The 24,756-nt window shown below is 37.7% G+C and overlaps 2 protein-coding genes across 3 annotated transcripts; one reads left to right on the forward strand and one right to left on the reverse strand.

Moving 5' to 3' along the window:
• Window positions 1–22,826, forward strand: LOC120773656 (multivesicular body subunit 12A). Its single transcript, XM_040102669.1, has 7 exons — window positions 1–608; window positions 12,026–12,521; window positions 15,231–15,389; window positions 21,303–21,497; window positions 21,583–21,757; window positions 21,868–22,080; window positions 22,182–22,826. The coding sequence occupies exons 2-7, from the start codon at window positions 12,349–12,351 to the stop codon at window positions 22,299–22,301; spliced, it is 1,035 nt and encodes a 344-aa protein (XP_039958603.1). The 5' UTR covers window positions 1–608; window positions 12,026–12,348; the 3' UTR covers window positions 22,302–22,826.
• A 672-nt stretch (window positions 22,827–23,498) lies between these two features.
• On the reverse strand, window positions 23,499–24,731 carry LOC120773657. 2 transcript variants are annotated; one of them, XM_040102670.1, is made up of 3 exons: window positions 24,186–24,731; window positions 23,721–24,090; window positions 23,499–23,646 (listed from the first exon to the last, which is right to left on the reverse strand). In XM_040102670.1, the coding sequence occupies exons 1-3, from the start codon at window positions 24,480–24,482 to the stop codon at window positions 23,612–23,614; spliced, it is 702 nt and encodes a 233-aa protein (XP_039958604.1). In that variant the 5' UTR covers window positions 24,483–24,731; the 3' UTR covers window positions 23,499–23,611. The 2 variants fall into 2 exon arrangements, with proteins under 2 accessions (XP_039958604.1, XP_039958605.1); XM_040102671.1 differs by having other exon boundaries at window positions 23,499–24,090.
• Between the last annotated feature and the right edge of the window lie 25 nt (window positions 24,732–24,756).

Consider the following 24,756-nt stretch of genomic DNA (forward strand, 5'->3'; position numbering starts at 1 on the left):
GTTGATTGGAAATTGTTGTGTTGTTTTGAAGTGTTTGGTCTGCGGCGGTCAATTTTATGAAATTAGAAAAATCTCTAATAGTTATAAAAAGAATTAAAATTTATTGCTGCCACAAAGAAACGTTCGAAAGAGCATTAATGAAAGACGTAGTGGCTAAAAATAAAAGTGAAGTGTTGTGCATAATCAAGTGAAACGAATGAAATAATATATAAAAGTTACGCGACATTGATGTGGAAAAGGAAGCTGTGAAGTAGAAGGAAATAAATTCTAATGTGAAAATCAAATTTCGGAAAATATAAGAATTTAACAAGGCAGCTAAAACTCTTGTTGTGTATAATAAAAAATCGAAAATATATATATATTAGTGTAACTGCTTGAAAGCTGCAAGAGTTCTCAACAGCGCTATCGGGAAAGAGCAGATGGCATTGTACTGCAAAAAAGTGCATATTATAGATAAATAAAGGAAAGAAGACCTACAGAAACGCTGAAAGGCAAAAAAAAAGTGAAGTCTTTTTGTCTGCAACACTTCAACTTACCTTTAATTTCACCAAAGTGCCCCCAAACGGCACATATTTCTATTTGCGTGTTCGATATTTGTCGGAAATCAGGTAAATTTTAGTAGTGTTTTTTGGTAATATATTGAGGGTTTTTATACATATGTATGCATACAGATATACTATAGTACTTCAACTTATTTTCTTGCCTATTTGGCCAGGGATATCATTTGCAAATTTTTTTATTACATCTCAAATTAACGTGTTGGTATAAAACATTTAACTGCAAGAATTGAATTACTCCGATTTTATTACTTCTGATCTTTTGGCGAGCGTTTGTTTTCATTGTTAAACTGGTATTTCATGTTTTCTATTATGAGAGTTTTGCTGCTGCACCAACCTTTTCTTTATCTATACATACATTTATATGTATATAAAGGTGCATACGTAGGTATCTCCCAGCAAGTGGGTTAATATTGCCGACTAAAGCAGTGTGAAAAGCAAAGAAGCTATGAGAATTTTATTAAGTAATCACGTACAAAACCATGATTGGTGGTTAAATGCGGCACGTTTAAAATAAAAAATTGAAAGAAGCGTCGAGTGTTTCACAGTAGATAATATATTACATGCTAATAAGATTGTATTGAAATTTTCGTTATTAAGTTTGAAGGATTTTAAAGAAATCAGTGCTACATCTACATGTGTAATAATTTATATTTTACACATACAAATGCAGTTCAAAATAATGTTTTTTCTATCTTATAATAAACAAATACTTAATAAGCATATTTAAGAAGAAGAAAAATATTCCTTTGTATAGTAATTCACTTTTATTCTTTGTTACAAGTTGTATATAGTTGGTTGTATGTACATATGTATATACGTACGTACATACTTGTATGTAAGTACGAAAAGAAACGGTATATGTACATATGTATGTTAATGTATTCCATTCACACCAAAGTAAACTTTACACCAGCAAATGCGTTTGTAGGTATGTACTATGAAAATTTGTAATTGACCTAATTTCAGCATTATAGTGCTGACATTTGTTTGCTGGTACATAGTTTATTATGTTTGTTGTCTTTAAAGTCTTATGGCTTTTGTAAGATTTTGTAGCTTTAGAACTTCATTAAGAAGTTTCAAATCTCTAATAATTTTATTACACCGGTTTTAAAAAATGTATTAACTAATCATACTAAAAATATTATTGGATTAGTAAAACAAAAAAAAAAAACAAAATTTCAGTTTGTCCGCTTAGCGTATGAGTCCACACTCGGACTCTTTTGTCGCCAAAACCGAGTTATTGTTGGCGAGTGCAAGTTTTCTCAAGAATTTGCTGAGCTCGGTTTCAAATAAATATCTACAATATATGTATGTATATAATATAATTATGTATATTCTGAATTTTATCATATATATTTTTTTATAATGTGTAAATATGAATAATATGATAAAAGTATTTCAGAATAAAAATTAGCTTTTCAAAAATAATTTTGACCACGTGAAAGGCAAAGCAAAAACGTGTTCGACTCAAGCTGTCCGATTCGTATTGCCCATGTGATCGTAATGAGCGACACCAAAAGAAAATTTTCCGATAATGAGCGGCAACTGACAAGTGTACCGAAAGTTTCTACTGATTAGCATTGACACAAAAATAGAAAATCTATCAACCAGATGTAGTAGAACCCATTGTCATGTCAAATGAATCCTCATCTCATCTCAGCTCTACGTATGGTCTGACCTCGTCGAAACAACATGTTTTCTGGTTCTTCCGTTAAAGGGTTTCGATAAAAACTTAATTTAAGTTTTGCCATTCAAACCGTACAATTTTGAGTTGTTTATTAATGTTTTCTGAAGAAGATTACACAATGAAGGTAGGATGCTTCCATCTCGAACTCATCCAAGTTGTTTTTGTTAGGAATTCTTGGGAAAAGTGTAATAGCCTGGCTAATCGCTTTTCCTGCAATACGTGGTCGAAATCCAATACTAAACCGACCAGACTTCGGAAATTACCAATTTTTAAATAGGCTCTAACCGTTATTCACCATGAAGTTCCCAATGGATTCCCTTCTGAGGAATGACTTCCTGTAATACGTGATCGAAATCCAATACTAAACTGACCAGACTTCGGAAATTACCAATTTTTAAAAAGCCTCTAACCGTTATACACCTTGAAGTTCCCAATGGATTCCCTCCCGAGGAATGACTTCCTAAGAAACAAACTACCAACCAAACAGAACAAGAGCCTGACTTGCTTATTGACTTCGTTCTGGATATTGTAGCTCACTAAATTCCTAATTAATCAGATACTTCATCATTCTCATATAAAATATGTTGAAAGACTTTATCTGTTTATTACTGCGTGTATACAAGTATAAAATATGAATTCAAGGCAACAAAACCATATAGACAGGGACAATTATTAAATGTAGTTATGCGCGTCCACTGGAGGTCATTGCAGCAATTGACTCAAAATGTAAACTTTTCATAAAATAGCTACACAAGCATAATCAAAACTATGAAACCACTCGGTCCACCATTCAAACGGTCGACCACGCTATCATCATGTCTTCTGCCCGGTCGTCATTTGCGCTTTGCTCTATCGCTGAGCGAGGTAAACAGCATAAAAATAAAAACATTAAACCCTCACGCGCCGCAAGAAACGTGTGCGGCACATCTCCAACTATGAGCTGCTGGTGTGCTTTCCTATGCTGCCTGACTGACACGTCCTCCGGCGTGCATGCAATTTTTCTTTCTGTTTCATTGAACTTCATGTGCTGTTTTTGTAAACTTTGAACTTTTTTCCATGCCACTCAGTCAATTGTTAATCAGTTTTTATGTCTGTATGTCTGCAGCTTAAGCACTCTTCGAAAACGTTTGTCGCCCAATCACTTGTTAGCTGCAGCCACGCGACTTCCAGCACATTGCCCTTATCAAGCGCGCTGTTTATGCGTACTTACTCGGCTCTCAATATTATCCCTTTCCCTAATTTTCCAGCATTTCACATCTTTTGTTCGTCTGCTAATTCTTTATGTTGTCGTCTCGCCGTCACTCCATCTTCTCATGCCAATTGCCATCCATTCTTTGTTGGTCGTCGCTGTGTCAACGTTTCGCCATAACTTGATTTTGAGTTTTCATATTGGCTTAGCGATTTTCTTGCTCGTAGCTGGAGCGCAGACAACAAAGCGCAGTTTTTGTCCGGCTGCTTCTTCTCCGTAAAATTTACAACTTCAATTTCTTAAGTGCGATAAACTTTTATTTCTTTAAAACAGCTTGAGTGGGTTTTACCACCTAAAAATAACGTTTTGTGTTCAGCTTTACAGCAAGTACGCTCCGTGGTTCGCTGAACTTAAATCTTATTACATTCTACATAAGGCAAATATAATCGTAGATGGTCAGTCACATGACCCAGATTACATGTTAAAGTCTACCCATCCAGCAACACTGTTCCCTTTGTTCACTATGAAGTGGACTTTCTATTACAACTAAGCGAAATTGTAGATTTAAATTTTCGGATAAACTTATGATAAACACCCAGAAGAGTCATTGGTATAGCGCACACAACTTTTTAATTGTGAACGAATGTAATCCTCTGAGAACAATATATGTCGATGGATACTTTTACTTGATAGTAGGTTTATTTATAAAACTAATCAGTATGGGTGATAAGGTAACAAAGATCTAAGCATTCGATTTAAAATCAAAGCTTTAAACTAGATATAAAAGACTGCTTACAGCTCATTATATCGCGACCATATATCCTATCTTGTTGAATACCTACCTCATGACTCTAAACACTTCTTTGCACGCCCAGCGAACCTCACCTAATACCTTTCTCCTTATGGTACGACCTCGTCAAAAGAGCACGTTTCGTGAGCCTATCATTGGATGACTTCGATGAGAACCAACTGAACCGTACCACCCAAGATAACCGCTACAAGAACAACAACTGCACTTTGGTCGTTCCTGTAGCCTATTTGTCTATGCTACCTTTGATTTTTCTGAAGATATTATATGCTAAGGCGCCCCACCGATAAGGTCGGACTCATTCACAGCGGAGCCATCAACACCTTCACCGACTCCCTTCCCGTGAATAGCGTTCTTGGAGTCAAATCACCATCCATAGTAGACGAAGAGCTCTAGCTGCCGCGAGAAACGTTTGTGACGCTTGCGCACCTTCGTTCTGGATACTGTAGCAGGTTAAACTTCTACTTATCAAGAATAGACCCTGACATACCGAATGTATGTCCTGCATGCAACGAGTCTCCGCATAACACTGACCACCTCTTTGCATGCCCCACGAACCCCACTCATCTAACACTTTTTCCCTTTGGACCGACCCCGTCGAAACAGCACGTTTCCTGGGCCTCCCGTTAGATGACATCGACGACAACACAAATGACACTTACCATCCCAACGGGGATTGAATTTTCGTTAAAACAACAACAACAACGACTCATTCATTATACAATTTTTTAAATGGCTTCAAACCGATTCTAGAATCAAGATCTGAATACATTGTTCGAGGTTACAATACCACCATTACGATTTCTTACATGGAAGGGACTGTAATATGGCGCCAATTCGAGATACCACAGCGAGGTCGGTCTCCATCTGATGGATCCCTTGCTCTACTTCCACCGGCGAGTACTGAATCGAAAACTTTCCAAGCTGGAATGTTTTTTTCCATCCGGACAACATGACCTAGCCGGCGCAGCCGCTGTCTCTTCGACTGCGGTATTCGCCTTTGCCAGTGCTCAAAGAACCACAAATCTTTCTCTCGAATACTCGTAAGTCTGGCTCATCAGATGATGTCATTGTCCATGCCTCCACACCATATAACAGGACGGCAGTAACAAAGGACTCATAGAGTTTGGTCTTTATGCGTCGAGAGTAAAGTAAAATCCTACTTTACTTTGCACCTGTTGGCAAGAGTGATTCTGCGTTGGATTTCAATGCTGGTGTTGATGCTGGTTCCAGGGCAGACGAAATTATCTACGACTTCAAAGTTATGACTGTCAACACGAATGCGATGACTGTTTGTTTGATGACAGGAGATATTTCATCTTGTTCTCGTTCACAATCAGATCCATACGCTTCGCTTCCTTCTCCAGTCTGGAAAAATAAGAACTAAGGGCGCGGTTGTTGAAGCCAATGATGTCAATATCATCGACATACATTGGTTTTACTCAACGTCAACTTACACAGCGGTAATTTGGTATTTGGTGGGTTTCAATCTTTCACACACTACGCTCAATACGACCTTATATGCGATATTAAAGAGGCTTAATCCATAGTAATTGGCGCAAATTATGGATTATCCTATTTTTTGAATTGGCCAGAGTACACTTACATAGGTTCCAATCTTCGGGCATGCTTTCATCCCACCATATCTTGGCAAGAAGCTGATGCAATCATCTTGTCAGATCTTCGCCGTCTTATTTAAATAACTCGGCCGGTTGCTCTTCAGACGGGTAATTGCTATTCGAACTTCAACATAGTCAGGCAATGGAACATGTATTCCATCTTCATCGATTGGGGAATCTGGTTCGCCATCTCCAGGTATTACGCTTTCACTGGCGTTTAACAGGCTGGAGAAGTGTTCGCTCACAACTTCAGTATGCTCTGAGCATCAGCCACTAAATTAGCAATTTGGGTCCTACCTAGGAATATGCTCCGGTCTTGAAACCTTACGTAAGTCGCAATATGTGTAAAATTTTAGTATATTTGTTTTATATATTTCAACTACTTTGCTTTCTTCGCACCGTTCGACCCATATCATCTACTTTCTCGAATACTCATTTGCATGTTTTATTTTTCGTTTCTTTTTTTCCAGTTCAATTTGCTGCGCTTTTTCCTTTTCTGTTGCGGCAAAACTTTAATAAATTACCTCAGCACCCATATTCGTTCAGCACTAACACACTTTGGAAGTCATAAAATTTTTGACGCTATTACCGTTTCCTCTTTTGCCGTCTTTTCTTCTACGCTTCTTGTACTCTGTACGAAATTTTCGTCGAACATATTTGCGGCAAACCGGCGTGAGTGTCGATAAAAACAGTTAAAATCCCATACAACAATCAAAATGAAATTATTTGCAAATTCCAGTTAATGAGTATTGCTAATAAAAAGCGACTAGCTGCGCGTAGGCGCAGGTCGCTCAATGGATGAAACATCAACTGGGGAATTACGTGTTGTTAAGTGATTGTTTATACATACTTACATATATATAGTACATACATATGTATTTTGTGTTGAAATTATGCAAACTCGAGCGCCGCCACATTTTCACTTTTTGCTTTTTCTTAATTATTTTTTACGAATCTGCGTATGTCAACAAACGTTTTGATAACTACATTTAAACATTATCAGCATTGTCGGTACTTTATTACATTTAATGAATCACTGTTTTATGCATTTTAATATTTGTGGCCTATTGACATTGACATACGAGTTTATACAGCGACGCAGTCTGTGACATCGCCATTGCCATTAAGTGCAAACTAAGTCAGCAGATTCTTTGTTGTTATAAATAAATTATTTTTATATTTTTTATTCAAATAGATAAGGCCAATAGAGATATAGAGTGGTATATAGTAGAATGATGATTATAATGACTCAGGGTTTTTTCGTTGTGTCATTATGTTAGTTGAAAATACTTGTTTTGATATGTAAATTGTGACAAAAAAGTACCCGGTAAATGTAAATAAAATCATCAATATCGAGGGTTCCAGGGAGCGGTATTGCGCGCTTTTTTACTCTTACTTACTCTTTTTTACTCTTACTTACTCTTTTTTACTACTTTTGTTCACTTTTTGAAAAAAAAAAATCAGCTTTATCGGGCAGAGTCGAGCAAGAACGCGTTTCATACACAAAATATCCACCAAAATTATTTCAACGAACTCGCGTGAGATGTCGAGCTCTCTTGTCATCTCTCCAACCCTTGTCTGACGATTTTTAAGAACCATATTCTCCAATTTTTTAATATTTTCATCAGTTGAAAAGTTCGAGGTTCGTCCAGAACGAGGCATGTCTTCAATGATCTCTCGACCCTCTTTGAAGGGTTTGTACCACTCTTTGGCTTGTATTTTTGGTAAAACTAAATCACCATAAAACTTTTAGTGAGATAATCTACTTAACAACCTATTGTAAATCTCGTGATTAAGTGTTGGTCTACTTTCTACTTTGTTTGCTCATTTCGTCACTACTATCCAGTACATGTTTCTTTTCACCTCTTCCTCACGTCTCAGTTCCTCCTTGAGGAAAAAGGGTTTTGTTCGCGTCGGCGGCGCCGAGGCCGTTGTTTTCGCAAGTTTGTCTTATTTCATTTCTTTCAACTTCTGTATGTCTCTAAATCCAAAGTAGCCGAAATTTTCGTACTGCATTTAGTTGCCTGACACATTCCCATACCATGTGCAATTTGATTCTGTGGGATCATATTACCATCAGTGCAGTTTGGGTATGACTCAGGTTTAGCTATTTTTCAGTCAATCTAAGCGGATTCTTCTTCTTCTTTATTGGCGTAGATACCGCGTGGCGCAAATTGGATATTCCAAGCGAAGCCAGTTCCTTCTCCACTTGTTCCTACCAACGGAGTGGAGACCTTCCTCTGCTTCCCCCGGTGGGTGCTGCGTCGAATACTTTCAGAGCTGGAGTGTTTTCGTCCATCCGGACAACATGACCTAGCCAGCGTAGCCGCTGTCTTTTAATTCGCTGAACTATGTCAATGTCGTCGTATATCTCGTACAGCTCATCGTTCCATCGAATGCAATATTCGCCGCGGCCAACGCGCAAAGGACCATAAATCTTTCGCAGAACTTTTCTCTCGAAAACTCGCAACGTCAACTCATCAGTTGTTGTCATCGTCCAGGCCTCTGTACCATATAGCAGGACGGGAAAATCTAAGCGGATTACCTGGAAGTTATACCAATTTATATCCGCCAAAAGAAGGGAAGGTGTTTCAGACAGTCACAACAAATGGTTTTTTAAAGAATTTGGACTATGTCGAATCCAGCTACTACATACCCTTTTCAGTTTCTCATCCTTTAAAGCATGACATGACAAATTCCTCAACAAGCAGAAGATATATAGCAATATCGAACTTACTGAACTTTGTTAATAGTTTCCTGTTCCTTCTTACCTAAAATTGGGTCTTGTGATCTTATTTTCTTTCTTGAGCGACTTAATTCTGAATACAATCAATGTATTTTATCAGTTGAGAGTATCAGCCGTTATTATCTTCAGCGCTCTCTCTATTACCTATCTCTTTTATATACCATATTCGATTCGTTTCTTAAGAACGATGTTATGACAGCTCAAATTGTGCTTGCTCTGAATTCTCGTCGTAACTGTATAACCTGTTAGAAATATACAGTATTCCTTTTACAGCAAAGATTGCTCATATGATTCACTTTGTTCTTCAGATCTAATTAAGCTGTTTCAAATTATTGCATAACAAGTGGAGTCTTACTAATAATGACTCATTCGATTGAATTCCATACAGTGTACACTAAAAGTCTTTGATCAGTATTATTTCTTGCGCCTGTGTTTTTTTTTCAATTTTTGCGTTTTAATAGCTGAGCTCGTAAACGTTCTTAAAAAAAAAAGAAATTAGTTTTCAGTTCATCACTTTCACCTTCGTTATCTCCAAAGTCCACTATTAATAGAAACGAAAACATCTCGCTTCTGTCACTCAGCGCAGTAGCTCCGAAATTATTTACTCGAGATGTTTTTTTTTCTCCAAAAACTTAATATTGATACAAAAATTCTAGTGAAAGTCTTGATAATGAAAAAGGTCTATATCTATGTAGAATCATTTGAAACTGTTTATTTTATCTTCCACGTTAGCAATGACGTTAGTGACGTCTTATTCTTATCTTTTGTTCAGATTGTTTCATCTCGGAACTTACACGGTTTCGCAGCATTTTTCTAAAGTTTATTGCCCTTATTTACGCTGTTTATCTGTATTAAAATGTTCTTTTGTTTAAAGAATTTATTATTATTATTTATCATAGATAAGTCGTATGATTCATACATACATTGTTTGAGTTCCTTGGAGCTTTTAGCAGCTACTGTGTATATTTTTTACTTCTCTTTGCATATCTGTTTATTATTATTATGCGCGCAGAGAATTCCAAATACCATTTAGCAGGCCATTTTATTTTAGATCGGTGTGGATTATTCACTAGAAGGTTAATGGATCTGCTGGTTAAAGGTTAACTTTTTCACAGGAGTTTGGGTCGTCATATACAATTAGTTATGTATATGTAGTTTGACTCCAAGTACGACTTCAGTGTAAAGGAGCCGGTGAAGGTGTCAGTGGCTCCTCTGTGAATGGCGTTCAACGTGTGTCTGAAGTTAGTTGCGTCTGTAGTGACTCGAACCAGGTGCAAACAGCCGTAGAAGTGTGTAGTTCACTCCCAATGTGGCTTAAGGCTTGAGCACGTCTTAGAATAATTCCATCCTTTGCACGTGTTACACCTTACCGCGTTATGGTTTGGTTGGAGCAAAAGCAGCAGAGAAATTCTTTCAGGCCCGGGTTGAATTCAATGTCAGCAAGAATCAGGAAGTTGCGAAGTAACCCTGCTGCTGTTGATCCAATGATGTCAAACAAGTCTTAAAAATTACCCATCTAAATAGGAACTCAGACATAATAGCCCTTGGCCAGATGATATCCGGCTCAATTTCTTTATGTGAGATAGCCATACTTCTGTCTTACGAGTAGGCGGTTTTATAAGTAAATAGTCCCATCACCCGCTGCCCACTATCGCAAGACAAATCTACTATCGTGCAGTACTCTCGTAGAAGGCTATTGTCACAATCCAAATTTAAATACAAAGAAATGGCGAAAGAGGAATATCGGTCGGTGAAACAATTATTCTTGTTGGAAGCGATACCGCGCTTTGAAATCTATTATACTTTGGATGACATATACGGTGATATTACGTGGCGGGTCCCAAACCCAGCGCACAACCCTATGTAGAGGATGTTTCGCCTTCTCACTTTAGCTCGCCTTCGAACGGATGTTCTTAGGCTACCCAGAGGATAGTTGGAGCTGCTTGAGCCATGTGTAAAATAATCATTTCTTGCCACTCCCAAGTGAATGGCTATCTGAGAACTTTCCTCACTTGCGTGAACTTCTACACATGACTCCATCCTCCAACTTAACTCGGCTATAATCGCATAAGCTGTGTCTACGCCAATTAAGAAGAAGAATAAAATTAATATTTCAACTTTCGTCTACCAAGTCGACGAGCACTTACACCTCCAGCGGCTTTCTCTTGTGAGTATTACCATTTCTGTTGCTTTGGAGGGATCTGTTATTGGTTCTGTTAGCGCTTTTGAGCGGTGCCGAGCGTACTCCCACACGCGAACTATTCCTTGCTCTACTCCCTGTAGCTACTCTTCTATTACTTACAGCTGTTCTTATATTACTTCCAGTTGCTCTTCTATTACTTCCATTGCGTGGCCTTCGTCCTAACCGACAAGAAGATGGTATAGTTGCTGTTGTACTGCTTGGTGATGTGATTGTTGCTGCTGTAGAAGTGGTTAGCGTTTATGTTTATGTCCTGGTTTTCCATTCTCATTCACATTTAGACTTGTGTAATCTGGAAAGAAAAAGAAGGCATTGGCAACTGATACCAAAACTACCAGGAGTAATATTTTAAGAGCCAACATTGTTAAATTGTTAGTATTATTGCTCCAAGGCCTGAATCGAAGCGGAATTGTCCGCATAGAATTTAGACTCCACATATCCCCACAGGAAAAGTGTAATATCACACGATCTTGGCACCGCCATCTTGTTGAAACCAAATGTCGTCGAGATCACGGCATGAAATAATCTGTTCTCAAGGCGCGAAAACGGTCGCAATTTGGCAAGTCATTGACGGCATCAATTTTGGAAAAATATGTACTGATGATACCACCGACACACAAACCACACCAAACCGATGTTTTTCTGGATGAAATTACCATTTCTCTCTCTTGAAACTCTTCAGGCTGCTCTTCGTCCCAAATATGGCATGTTTGTGTTTTTACATACCCATTGAGCCAGAAACGGTTCTCATCGTTGAACAAAATTTGACTCGAAAACGTCGAATCTTCTTGGAACTTTTCAAGAGCCCATGGAGCGAAACGATGTTGCTTGGGAAGGCCGGACGGCCATAGTTCTTGCACAAGCTGTATTTTGCACGCTTTCTATTTAAGATCTCGACGTAAAATGGGCCAAGTCGTTCCATAGGTCAGTCCGAGTTGCTGCGAACGGCGCCGAATCGACTCTCCATGGTCTTCGTGTACACTCTTAGCTACCGCTGCTATATTTTCTTCACTGCATGTTGGACGGTGGTCTGTTCAGTCGGACACCCTAATGTACATTTTTATATGTGTGTGTTTGCGCTATCAATCAATCAGCGTACACACTTTCTTATTCAACTAGCGTACTTATCATAGACGTGCAGAATTTATATTATGCAAAAATTACTAATAATCACAATATATTTATGTTTTACTTCTTTGCTGTTCTTTACTTTCAGCGCACAAATTAAGATATCAGAGAACATTAGACAGCGCTGAATTGCTAAAATACCGCGACCACACATACTTATTTGCATGGCTGAGTGTGCACAACAAAAACAAGGAATTAAAAACAAAAGTTAGCGGATATAAATTATTCCAATCATTCAAGCAGTGGAACGATCTAACAACGATTACGCTGTACGAAGCAGCTGTCAATAAAAGTCAAACATCAACACATAGTTGAATAGCGGCGGTAATAATTTCGCGTGTTGCCAGTCCTCACCTGCGCAGCAACTGCTTCAACGTCGCAAAAGCCCAGATTAGCAACAGCAGCAACAACATGAATAAAGCCGGCAAACATATACAGAGTGGTATCGGTGTGCCCACATCACCCAATGCCGTCAACTCAGTCGGCGCGCTATCCACACAAAAGAACGTCATCAATTCCATAATGAGTTTTTTACCCGACAATCGACCCATTACGTCGTTGCAAATTGTCGAGGACTACGAGAAGTACGTATAAGTATCGATGCAATACATGCATTGGTATATGCTTATAGATAGATTTTTATATATAAAATATTTGTTGTGTTGTATATAAAGGGTGTATTTTTTAGAGAGAGATTTCCTATGGTGATAGCTTTTATAACAGCTTGTTGTTTGTGTGTATTTAACTGTCAAACAAGCCTTTTCACATTTGTTTGTTGATATTAAAAAAAGTACGCCCTGAGAAGCGCCGCAGTGAGAAAACAACATTCTATATCCTCCCCGGGCCCAATGAGAAAAAAAAAATCAAAAATTGTTGCAGCGCAACCCGGCTACCCTGAGAACTCCGGGTCCGGGGGAATTGTCCGCGATTTATTCGCCTCTCTCGATAACGGCCGCAAGGTCATGAGATTTCACTTCGTTTGACTACTTGTCGGAAGGATCGGTGCAAGTCAAGCGGTGACTGACCAGTTGCAAATAAAGATTCGCCACCTTATTGGTGAGCTAAGACCGACTATCTTTAAGAAGTGGCGCAAAATTGGACCTAAAAGCCGGTACCTCTAAAAAAAGCAGTCCCAATTTTGTTCAATGACTGAATTGCGAACCAAAAAATTCAAAATATAGATTTTTCCGTATTTTTTAGAGATATAAAACCTATAACTCTAAAAAATCCCCCTTTACAAGTCATTGGAAGCCGCAAATAAGTGCTGCCATGAGCCAATTTCTTTACAATGTATTTGATCGTTGTCTAAGAAAGCGTGCCGGTTGCTTGTTGCCCGCAAATTCTTTGCTACACTTTGGCTAATGGACTTACTTATGTCGTTGCTCGTTTTTGCTGTTAACGTTGGGGTGCTCTTATTTGCTCGCCGGTATTGTGGGCACTCGTGCTTGTGGTCGCATAATTAGCCTACTTTGCTTCCGCATGCATGCATTTTTCTTGAAATTCCCTATCTAAGTATTATTTGTAGCATATTCCCCTTCACTTTGACGCGGCTAACATTCTTAGATACACTTGTGTTTACTCTGTATACGCGGGAAGGTAGGGTACGGTGGCTCAATAGTGGAGTTGTTGCTTAAAAAATATTAACAGCACGGCAATATTTGCTTCTAATTGTTAGATTAAGTCGTAAAACAAGTATTATGGGTTTTAGAGCTTGAGTTTTGGCAAATTGAACTAAAAAAATAAGGTGTATGTAGTGAAACAAATCCATTTTTTTGCATTAAATTGAAGGTTAAGATCCGATTGAGGCCGAAGAATTTCATAAAGCAACTTTTTAATAGAAACTCTCGTCCAAATTGTTAAAAAGTTCAGCCTGTCACTATCGGTGTGCTCATAAAGCCACTCGCATAGAAACCTTCGTCGCTATTGACAAAAATTCCGAAATGTCGATTTTCACAAGACTCTCTTAAAACGAATTTTTCATCAGCAAAATAAATCTGCATAGACAGACAAGAACAGATAGCAATAATTATTAACCTCCTGGAGTTTTTGTCAGTCTCTACCGAAGTGTTTGTGGCCTGGCGTTGTCCTGATGGAACACAATTCCTCTTCTATCGTTCAATGCAGACTTAGCTTCTAGGTGATTGCCCCCTTTGGACGGTCCAATTGTAGACAGTGCTGTTTCCAATTAAGAGATCGGCCGTAAAGCATCAGCTTATAGCATATTATTCCCCACTAATGCCTCTAAACACACAAAAAAAACGTTCCTAACAGTGAATCCCGGCTTGGCTACCGTTTGCGACGTCTCACAGCGACCATCATCATTCGATCGACCACGAATGTTTCCTTTTCAACACCACTAAACTTGCGCTTCATGAACGCATGGATTTGTTGTGATTCAACAGCAATTCACAGCTAGAAAATAGGTTCGGTTCGTCGACGTTACAGACGAAGATTGGAAGATAGACCATTACCGTAAACCTTAACGAAATGTTCTATTTTTTAGATGTCCTAATGGTATACACTCCAAGTTTTCCCGTCTCTCGGACAATAAGCTCGCATATAGTATTAACAAAGTTTGTCGCGTTCGAATCGAATCAAATGTTCTGAAAACATGTCAAGCTTTGTTCTCAGGTAGAACAGTTCAAACATTTAGCGAAAAATAAATGAGAAAGCTTTATTAAAGATTCACTAAACTAAAATTTTAGCTTCCCTTCTTTTGTTAAATGTCGGCAACATTTCTCTTCTTAATTGGCGTAGACCCCGCTTATGCGATTATAGCCGAGTTAACAACAGCGCGCCAGTCGTTTCTTCTTTTCGCTACGTGGCGTCAATTGGATATTCCAAGCGAAGCCAGGTCCTTCTCCACTTGGTGCTTTCAACGGAGTGAAGGTCTTCCTCTTCCTCTGCTTCCACTGCGGGTACTGCGTCGAATACTTTCAGAGCTGGAGTGTTTTCGTCCATCCGGACAACATGACCCAGCCAGTGTAGCCGCTGTGCTGTGCATTTGCTTTTGTTTAATCCTAACCTTCAAAATGTTAAATATTATTAATTACTACCAACCCACTGTTCCTCAACTTTGACTTCATTTAAAATTAAAGTGTACGCTTCTCATGCAACAACAACTCATTACCAGCAATTTTGCACGCGTAGCACTTGATTGCGTGCTTTCGATATCTATTTCATTGCGTTGCAAATGCAACTCTGTAGAAATATTTGTATTTTTGTTTAAAACCGCATATTTTCTGCTTCTAATTCTTATTTGTTTATTCATTTTTTTTCCACACAACTTCCAGATGCCCCAAGAATTTCACACCCATACATCGTACTTATGATCAAGATGCCGACGCAGATTTATGGCGTGAAAATATACTCTTCGTCCGACACACGAATACGCGCTATTTATGCTTATCAAAGACTGAGGGCTTGCCAGAGTATGTGGTGGAGACGCTCAAGTGAGTATAAAAACTAAATGAACTATTTATTATACTCATGAAGTCATGAATATTAGGGTGTTTAAAAAACGAAATTTTCAATTCACCTTCTCAAATACTCATATTTGACATAAAAAGAAATCTCACGAAACATACGCAGTATTACCCCACTCAAAGGGGCGCCTTGTTCTGATTACATAGTATTGGAAACGAGTTGTGTCTCCGTTGTCCTCTTGCGTTCTAACATTGAACATCTGAATTTTGCGTGAATTTTGCAGACAAGCGGATCAATAACTAGCTCCTGTGCGACGGCGAGATCTTCTGCCGGCTGCTAGCAGTCAAAGTTGCTTAGAGTATAGTAAAATGGAAACATCCAGTCACTTTATCCTACATTGTCTAGCTTTTGCAAGGCTGAGGTTGAAACATCTTGGCCGTCATATCTTCGGAGAATCTGGCGAAACAACCTGAACAACCAGCCGCCTCAAAAAATTTAAGGCGAGTCGGCTTTGTCGATTTTTGAGGATCTTTCGCTCAATAGTTATTTAGGAGTGTTTAGGTATTACAATGGACCGGTTGAGTTGAGACAACTCGAAGTGGCAACCATTTTTTGGATTAAATTTTTCTTTTTTTTGGAGCACCCTTATGTGTAAATATGCAAGTGTGTGATGTGCCTAACTGCTTGAGTATACAGTGCATTCATTGTTTGCACAAATTTAATTAACCAAAATTGTTTATTTTCTATTTTTTGTTGTTTTTTTCCAAAATGAGCGGATGTGCACGTAAAATGAATGAAATGCTTGGTGAAAAAAAACTAAGCTATTTTTGTTTTGCTTTTTATTAATAATTTTCGTTAAACAATTTGATTTTGATTTTTTTTTATGTATTTCCTTTTGCACACTTTCTTATATTCAATTGCACTTGGTGCTTTGCGCATCGCTTCTCACTTGCATTAAGCACTCTATAAAGTGCATTTTCTGTGACTTTTCGATTTTTTTGCTTTTGTTGTTTTTTTTTTACTTTGTCTATCAGCAGACATTTAGCTTGATAAGGTTTGTAGTAGCGCGCCGTTGGCACTACATCAAAGCAATTGTTTGCATAATTGACTATCACTTGTCCAGTTCAATATGTATACAACTGGGTGAGACCTTGACTAATTAATTCGCTATATTTAAATTTACAATAAACAACAACAACAAATGCTACGGTAAAGCTTCCCAGACATAAACCTGGCTTATTATGTGGATATAATTTTTTTTTTGTTTTTTTGTTGAGTCAGGCCTCAAAACTTGCTTAATTGGAAACCCAGACGCACCTGTGCGAATTTGCCTACAATTTGGTTACAATTTAATTTGTAGCACAAAAAAAAACGAAAAACTATTGTTTTCCAGAGCTTGCTAAAAAATAAGGAAATTACAAACAAATAACAATAAAGCATGAAATTTAAATGAACAATTGATTTCTGTTTATAATCCGTAATTGGAGTGCAACGAGCGTTGATCTAATTGCTCGAGGTTGATAATGCTTTATCTCAATTGAAGTGAGTAATTGGCTACTGTCTAAGTGAGTAGCTAGCTGTCTATGCGATTTCTGTTTGCACTGATAGCTTCGTCCGATTAGTACTTAACCTACAAAAGAAATGCGATTTTGGGAAATTTATTACTGAACATAGTCTGCTGTTAGCTCGATACACTTCACCCAGCCATGCTCCTGCTTCTTAAACACGCTTTCCCTCATTCGATTCGAATTCGAAAATTTGCGGCGGCTAAGGGAAGGTTTTTAGACCGCAGCATACCGTTGCAGAAACAAAGTGTTGACCTAGTGGCTAATGTTCAGAGTCTATTGAAGTTATGGAGGGAAGACTTCTCCAGCCTGCTGTACGGCAGTGAAAGTGTAACATCTGAAAATGACGAAGTCGATTCCCCAATCGATGAGGATGGAATAGATGTGACCGATTATGAGGAGGTTCAAATAGCAATTACCCGCCTGAAGAACCACAATGCGCCAGGAGCCGATGGATCAGCTTCTTTGCAAGATAGGGTCGGATACATGCCCGAAGATTGGAACCTAAGCGTGCTCTGTCCAATCCACAAAAAGTATGCTCTGCGTCAATTGCGATGGGTTAAACCTCCTTAAAATCGCATATAAGACCTTAACGAGCGTATTGTGTAAAAGATTGAAGCCCACTGTCAACGAATTGATTGCACCTTATCAGTATGGCTTTAGAACTGGAAAATCTACTATCAACCAGATTCGTACCATGCGCCAAGTCTTGGAAAAGTCTCGTGATAGGAAGATCAGCACACACCAACTCTTCGTCGATTTTGAAGCCACCATCGACAGCACGAAAAGGAACTACTTCTTTGCCGCAATGTCTGAACATGGTATCCCCGCAAAGCTAATACGGCTGTGTAAGCTGACGTTGAGTAACACCAAAAGCTCCGTCATGATCCGGAAGGACCATTCGATGCCAAGCGAGGTTTCAGATAAAGAGATTCGATATTGTGTGACTTCTTCAATGTATTGCTGAAGAAATTAATACGAGCCGAAGAACTAAATTGAGAAGCTACAATCTTCTAAAAGAGTGTACAGCTGCTAGCGTACGCCAATGATATTGATAACCTTGGCCTCAACAACCGCGCCATTAGTACACCTTTATCCAGACTAGATAAGGAAGCGAAGCGGATTAGTTTGGTTCTGAATGAGAACAAGCCGAAATATCTCCTGTCATCAACAAACAGTCATAGCATTCGCGACATGGCTAGCACGTAGTAACGTGACAGTCATAACTATCATATGTAGATGATTTCGTTTGACGTGGAACCAGCATCAACACCAACAGCAATATCAGTCTTGAAATCCAACGCAGAGTCACTATGGCTAACAGGTGCTACTTTGGACTGATTAAGCAATTGCAAAGTGAAGTCTTCCCTCGACGAACAAAGACCAAACTCTACAAGTTCCTCATAATTCCCGTCCTGCTATGGGGTGCGGAAGCATGGACAATGACATCATCTAATGAGTCGACCTTAGGAGTACTCGAGAGAAAGATTCTGCGGAAAAAGATTTATAGTTCTTTGCACATTGGCAACGGGTGAGTGCCGCATTCGATGGAACGATGAGCTGTACGAGATGCATATACGGCATTGACATAGTTCAGCGAATTAAGAAACAGCGGCTGCGCAGGCTAGATTATACTGTCCGGATGGAAGAGAATACTCCAGCTTTGAAGTTTTTCCATTCATTATTCGCCGGTGGAAGTAGAGGAAGAAATAGATCTCCCTTCTTTGAAGAGATCAAGCGGAGCAGGACCTGGCTGCACTTGGTATCTCGAATTAGCGAAAAGATGAAACGACTGGAGCGATATCATGGATCTTTTAGAAGAATCGAATCACTTATAGACATTGCTCTTTGTTTTTTGAGATCGGAGAGTACTCGTTAGACAATTTTTGACGGTCACCATATATTTCATCCAAACAATCTTTGATTTAAATGCACGATTTCCATTCTATTTGTTTTCAACTTTTTTAAAATCCAAAGACTCACCCACTTTCACAAATTGTTCAAAGCTGCAAGTGCGATTCGGTGAAAATTCAGAGTTCAAATTTATAAAACCAAGAATTTATGGATGCTTTCATTGCTAGATCCTCTGATAAAGTTTTGCAATATAAATGAGGTAGAACCCTTATAATTTAAGTTCACAGCTTGAAAAGAATTTAATTCATTTGCATTATCTCCTCAACGACATTTCAAAAATTTTATTTTTTCATAAATGTTGATTTGAAACACTTATGTTATGATAAATAAATCTGTGTTATATATTTAAGTGCAAAAAATTAGGTTTTGTAAAAATTTAAACCAAATATGGTAAACTGAGTGCTTGGACTTTTTGAATCACCCTTGTCTTTTCTTAATTTATTGTATTGTTTATTTTATAAACTGGTGGAGTTTACTTTACTGTGCAAACAAACAGTAAACGGCAATAAAAATGTAGTAGTACTAATACTTTCTATAAATAATCAATACCAACACATGGATAACGTTAATGTACATACTTATGAAAGCAAATGTCGCTGCATGAGAAGTTAATTGCTTGTTTTTATCGATATAACGATAAAAGTGTAGGTGTACCTGTGCTAACTATGCGAAAAGTAAAATTATTTGATTATGAAATATTAAAAATGTGTGTGTGTAATTTTAGCTGTTCCGTAAACTAATATTTATAAATACTATATAAGTTTATAAAAGTATAAATTTAGCAATCGATCATTAACTTGTTGTAAAGCTTCTTATTAACCACAAAATATACGAGGTATCTTCAATGGAAAAACTTTCCACATTTTACAATTTAGCGTCAGCATTTCCCAACATATTGAGTCATTGAAGTTTTCAAAGAAAAGAGATGAATGAGGCTAAATGTGAAGTGATTAAAAGTTCTCGTATTACAAAATTCAGCAAATAAGTAAAGTTCAAATAACTGCGCTTTAGCTGCAGGCAGACATTCATATGTACATATGTATGTATGTATACTTGTATAAGTAGGCACTTAGCAAAATATGTAATCACATCAAGATAATAGACACATTTAATGGTAGAGATAAAAATAAAATAGTTTAATGAGTACATTCACTTGTCAAATAAGTCACAATTGTCGACGCTAAAGAGGTTTACTCTTTGATATTCTTCACATAATTATTTTTTGGGAATTAATTCTATATGTATAGGCAGAGAGTCGGAAATGACTAATATGGTCAATTATCTGGGCCACACGCTGGATTCTACACTTCGATGGAAGTAGCAGGTAGACCTGACTACAAGGCTACAAAGGCACTCATGGGTTATTAGGTGGTTGTACACCATGATCGTAAGACCGATTATTACTTATGCCTCAAAAGCATCTCACACTTCGATAGGTATGCAACTATCGAAGCTTCAACGACTTGCCTGCATCTGCGCATTGGGTGCAATGCGTTACTGCCCGACAGCAGCACTGGAAGTGATGCTGGATCTCACACCGCTACTCATAGTAATCAATCAGGCAGCCAAACTCAGTACGCTTCAAATGACAGCAGAAGGGTTTGGTTGAGGGATTATCTAAGTGATGAAATACCACTGGGTCTTCCGCCAAGGCATAGCATTACCAAAACAAAAAACTTCACTAGGAAGTTTAAAGTTACCCACAGCAGTAAGGCGGAATGGAATGATTCCACGCTGGACTTACTGCTAGGAGGGAGCACTATTAAGTGGTACACCGACGGCTCGAAAACGTCAGAGGGTATTGGTGCAGGAGTCGCAGGACCACGTACCAGGCTCTCCATAGTCATGGGAAATTTTTCAAATATATTCCAAGGGGAAGCCTATAATTCGTGTGCAAAAATAAACCTCCAACGAAACTATTGTTAGTCAAGCGATCTCCGCTTGTGAAGTTAAATCACTTTTACTGCAGGAGTGTATAGTACTGCTGAACAGCCTATCAGATCGTAACCAAGCGCACCTTATTTGAGTGCCTGGTCGCAAGGGTATCGCCGGAAATGAACTGGCTGACAAGCTACATCTCTACAGCTTCCACAAGAATGGTAGGACCGGAACCGTACATGGCGGTTGATCCCCATACCATAAGGGAGCTGCTCCGTTATGAGGAAAGAGCAGACAGGGAGGGACATTGACAACAACTTCAAGGCATGCGCCATGTCAGGTTGCTATTCAGTTGTTACAAACCCAGCAGGTGTAATCAATGGTAATCAATCACCCGAGAAATAAATTTCGGACACATGTCGCTTTTTACACCAGTCACTTCAAACTCAGGATGCACTTACACAACAAGGGAGTGACTTCTTATTGAAACTGCAGTTCTGCGCCATGCGGCTAAAACAAAAATATTTAAACCATTACCTTAAAAAATTAATTATAAAAATCTTTCATTTCATGCATTTCCAGAGTGATTCCCGAAAAGACACAACCACCCAAAGAGTTTTCGCTGCTCTCACGTACCGCCGATACGGAACAGAAGGCGTGGCGTAAACGTCAAATCGCCTACAAACTCACCAAACGCGGCAATGTCACACAAGCAGTCACCGACATAATACTTTGTTCCAAATTGAAAGTGGCACCGGAGGGTTTCAAGTTAGCTGGGTAAGTACAGACTACACAACAGCCCTAATTCAATGCAATAAGCTAGCAGAAACTTAACTGATTCCCTTGCTCGCCTTTATTTCAGCGATATAAATGGTGTATTGATTTGTTACAAAACCAGCGCTATTCCCATACGTTCGCCGCCACCCATACCGAATGTCATTAGTTTGAGCAATGGCAGCAGTGAGGTGGAGAAAGCGTTAAATCGTTTGAATTTGAGTGGTGGTGCGGGTAATTGGGGTGGCCCACCCAATCAGCCGGTAAGCATACAAATACACACACACACACTTGCATTTGTGAATATTGGAGGAAATATGTGTACAATTTATTAATAATATATTTTCTCACTTATTACTGCACTATCTGACAGCTACCGCCTGTGCCTAGCGACCATGACTACGAAGAAATACAGACTTCATATCAAATCAAATCACCACAAAGGCCTGCACCACGCCCACCAAGCACTGCAAATTGCGCCACAAACACATCGGGACATAGTGTCGGCACTTTGGGCGCCTACTCGGAAGTTGAGGGTGTGCCATTTATAATCAATCCAATGCTGAAGCGTCAGACGGATAATGAAGTGAGTACGAAGCTGAAGTTAGAGACCGCCTAACTAAAGTATTTTTATATATTACTTTTATTTAATAAATTTTTTATGAAAAAAAATTCATCTTCTTTCAGTTACCCACACTGCCACAAATTGCGGACGTGCTTAAAGGACTCGAATATGATTTTCAATTAGAGCGACAAATACTGTGCACTATGAAATCTTCAGCATCGAAAAATCCATTCTTTAAATAAACAACAGAAAACTAATATATTATTGAAAAAAAAAACAAGAATTTCAAATTAGCTGTTATAAACAATGTTAAGAATTGACTCAAGAATTTAAAACAGATTTTGTCGCGGAAAAATCGTGGCATAAAAAACAAAAAAAAAATTAAAATAAATAATTAAACTTATGCTCGAATGCACACTAGCGTTTACATGACTATAGCATAGCGTGTTTAACAAAAAGCGTTAAAAATTACAGTAAACTAAACTGCTTTTAAACTTAAAAAAATTATATTCTAAACTTTTTGTGTTCTTTAATTTTTTTCTAGTTATAAAATTTACATATTTTTCTATACATTTACGTGCCACTTTACCATATACGAGTATGTCCTTAATTATTTTCACAATTAATTAAATTTTTCACAATTTTTCTTAAACAACTTAAATTGTATAAATATTTATATCTAATTAATCATTTCTGCATATGTACTTGTGCCTTCCAGCAGTGTCCAATCAAACTATTTTCCCTCCTAGTAGTCATTTACCTCCAAACTATGCACCCTGCATAGTTTATTATGATTTATATTTTCATTTCATTAAAATTTAAATTCATTTAGTTATAATTAAACAGCCTTCTTCGCTCTCACCACTTTAATGTACACCAATTATTGTGATCAATTTTTGTCATAACAAAATAAAAAGCTTATAAATAATATTTATTATAATTCGAAAGTGAATATACAAACATACGTATATGTTAAATCAAAATCGATGACAGCAAATGAAAATTTATTTATACATATATATACACATATATTTATAGAAAAATAAGCTATTTACTACCATTATATATAAATATATACGTATCTTAATTTAATATAGTTTATTGTATACAAAAAATAAGTAACCTTTAAATTGTGCGTGCATACACACAAATATAGACTTAGCGTCGTGCATACACTTAGATATGTAGGTTAGTTGTTAACTGTAAAAGTATTAAATATTGGTTACTGAATTAGATTTGCAAATTAATAAACATGTACACAAAGCCAATATAAATAAAACTCAATAAATTCATAGCAACATAACCTTAATTAGAAGTTCAATTTAAGCAACAGCGTTGTAGTGTTGTTCTTTCAAGGAATGAAACTGATGTTATATGATCAAATTGTCTGTTGAAGTGAATAAAAAAGGTTGTAGAGCATTTGAAAATAAAATGCATAAAATTGCCGAAAAATGTGTAATTTTATTGAATTTGTGGTTGCAGAAGCTCTAGTATACATTCGTTTACAAATTATTTGCGATACTTTCAATCCAACGTTCCTGCATTGGTAGCGTCACTGCTGCATTCCAGTAAAGTGCCGTTCTACCACTATATGGAAATCGAAGTTGTTAGTTTTTTGCTTGCTTTGATTCAGTGGTAATAATTATAAAATGAGCTCATACCAGGCACAATGTATTTAAGCGATTTATATCTATTATTACTACTGGAACTTGTAAGCGCACTAATTGAGTTACGTTTTGGTACTGCATTTTTCATCAATGCATCATAGAGTGCATTATCAATGTCGCGTTGTACACACAGCTGAACACGAGGATCTTGAATTTTTCGTAACTTAGCTGCTACGCCCTCGGCGAAAATTTCAAATTCATCCCTATCAGCTATTTGTGTTTGTTCAACGTCAGAAATTGTGTCACTGTACTGAGGATATTTGCCATTCTGTAATTTATATGCGCGGAAGAATGCGTTAGAAGCATCCGCAAGAGAAGAGTTTGTTGAAACTGGTGATGTTGGTGCTATGGTCAACGAGTTGCACTGAAAGCAATGAAATTAAATATTTGTAAGTCATAGTTAGGAGTCGTGTTAAGCATATGTAATTATTGATGTTTTGCTTTCTAAAAACAATTTACCGAATCATGGTTATCCACGAAGCGCATATGTTCGTAAGCAAACCATGAGGGCATTGCGTTCAAGTTGCTGTATTGCAATTTTTCACGCCGATATTGGTTTCGCAATTCTCTCCACTTGCGTTCTATTTCTGAACCAATACAGCCAAATTCGGTACCAATTTCACTGAAAACGCGTCGTTTCTTTACAATATTCAGAAAATCAATGTCATGTGTGTCCCACAGCAATCGTTGCTGTTCGACTCTTTTAATTAATTTCATTGTTGTGTCAATATCCCAACTCTTATCGCGTTTTTCCATGATCTCTTTTAAGTATACAAAAGTCGCCTAGCCTTCTATAATTTGCAATCTTCTCATACACTGCTTATTTCGTTCACACTAGATTAGAGAATATAATCCTTCTTTATAAATACATATGCATATATTTTGCTTATATCTGATGTATAACTTCCTTATAAGGTTTTAGATGTAACGAAATAATCAGAGCATAAAGAATAGGCCAAATCGCGATTCAAATATCTTTTACTGCACCGGAAACTAAAATTTCGAACTTTTCAAATTTGAACCAACTGAT

This window comes from Bactrocera tryoni, chromosome 4, assembly GCF_016617805.1.
Source record: "Bactrocera tryoni isolate S06 chromosome 4, CSIRO_BtryS06_freeze2, whole genome shotgun sequence".
NCBI classification, from domain to species: Eukaryota; Metazoa; Arthropoda; class Insecta; order Diptera; family Tephritidae; genus Bactrocera; species Bactrocera tryoni.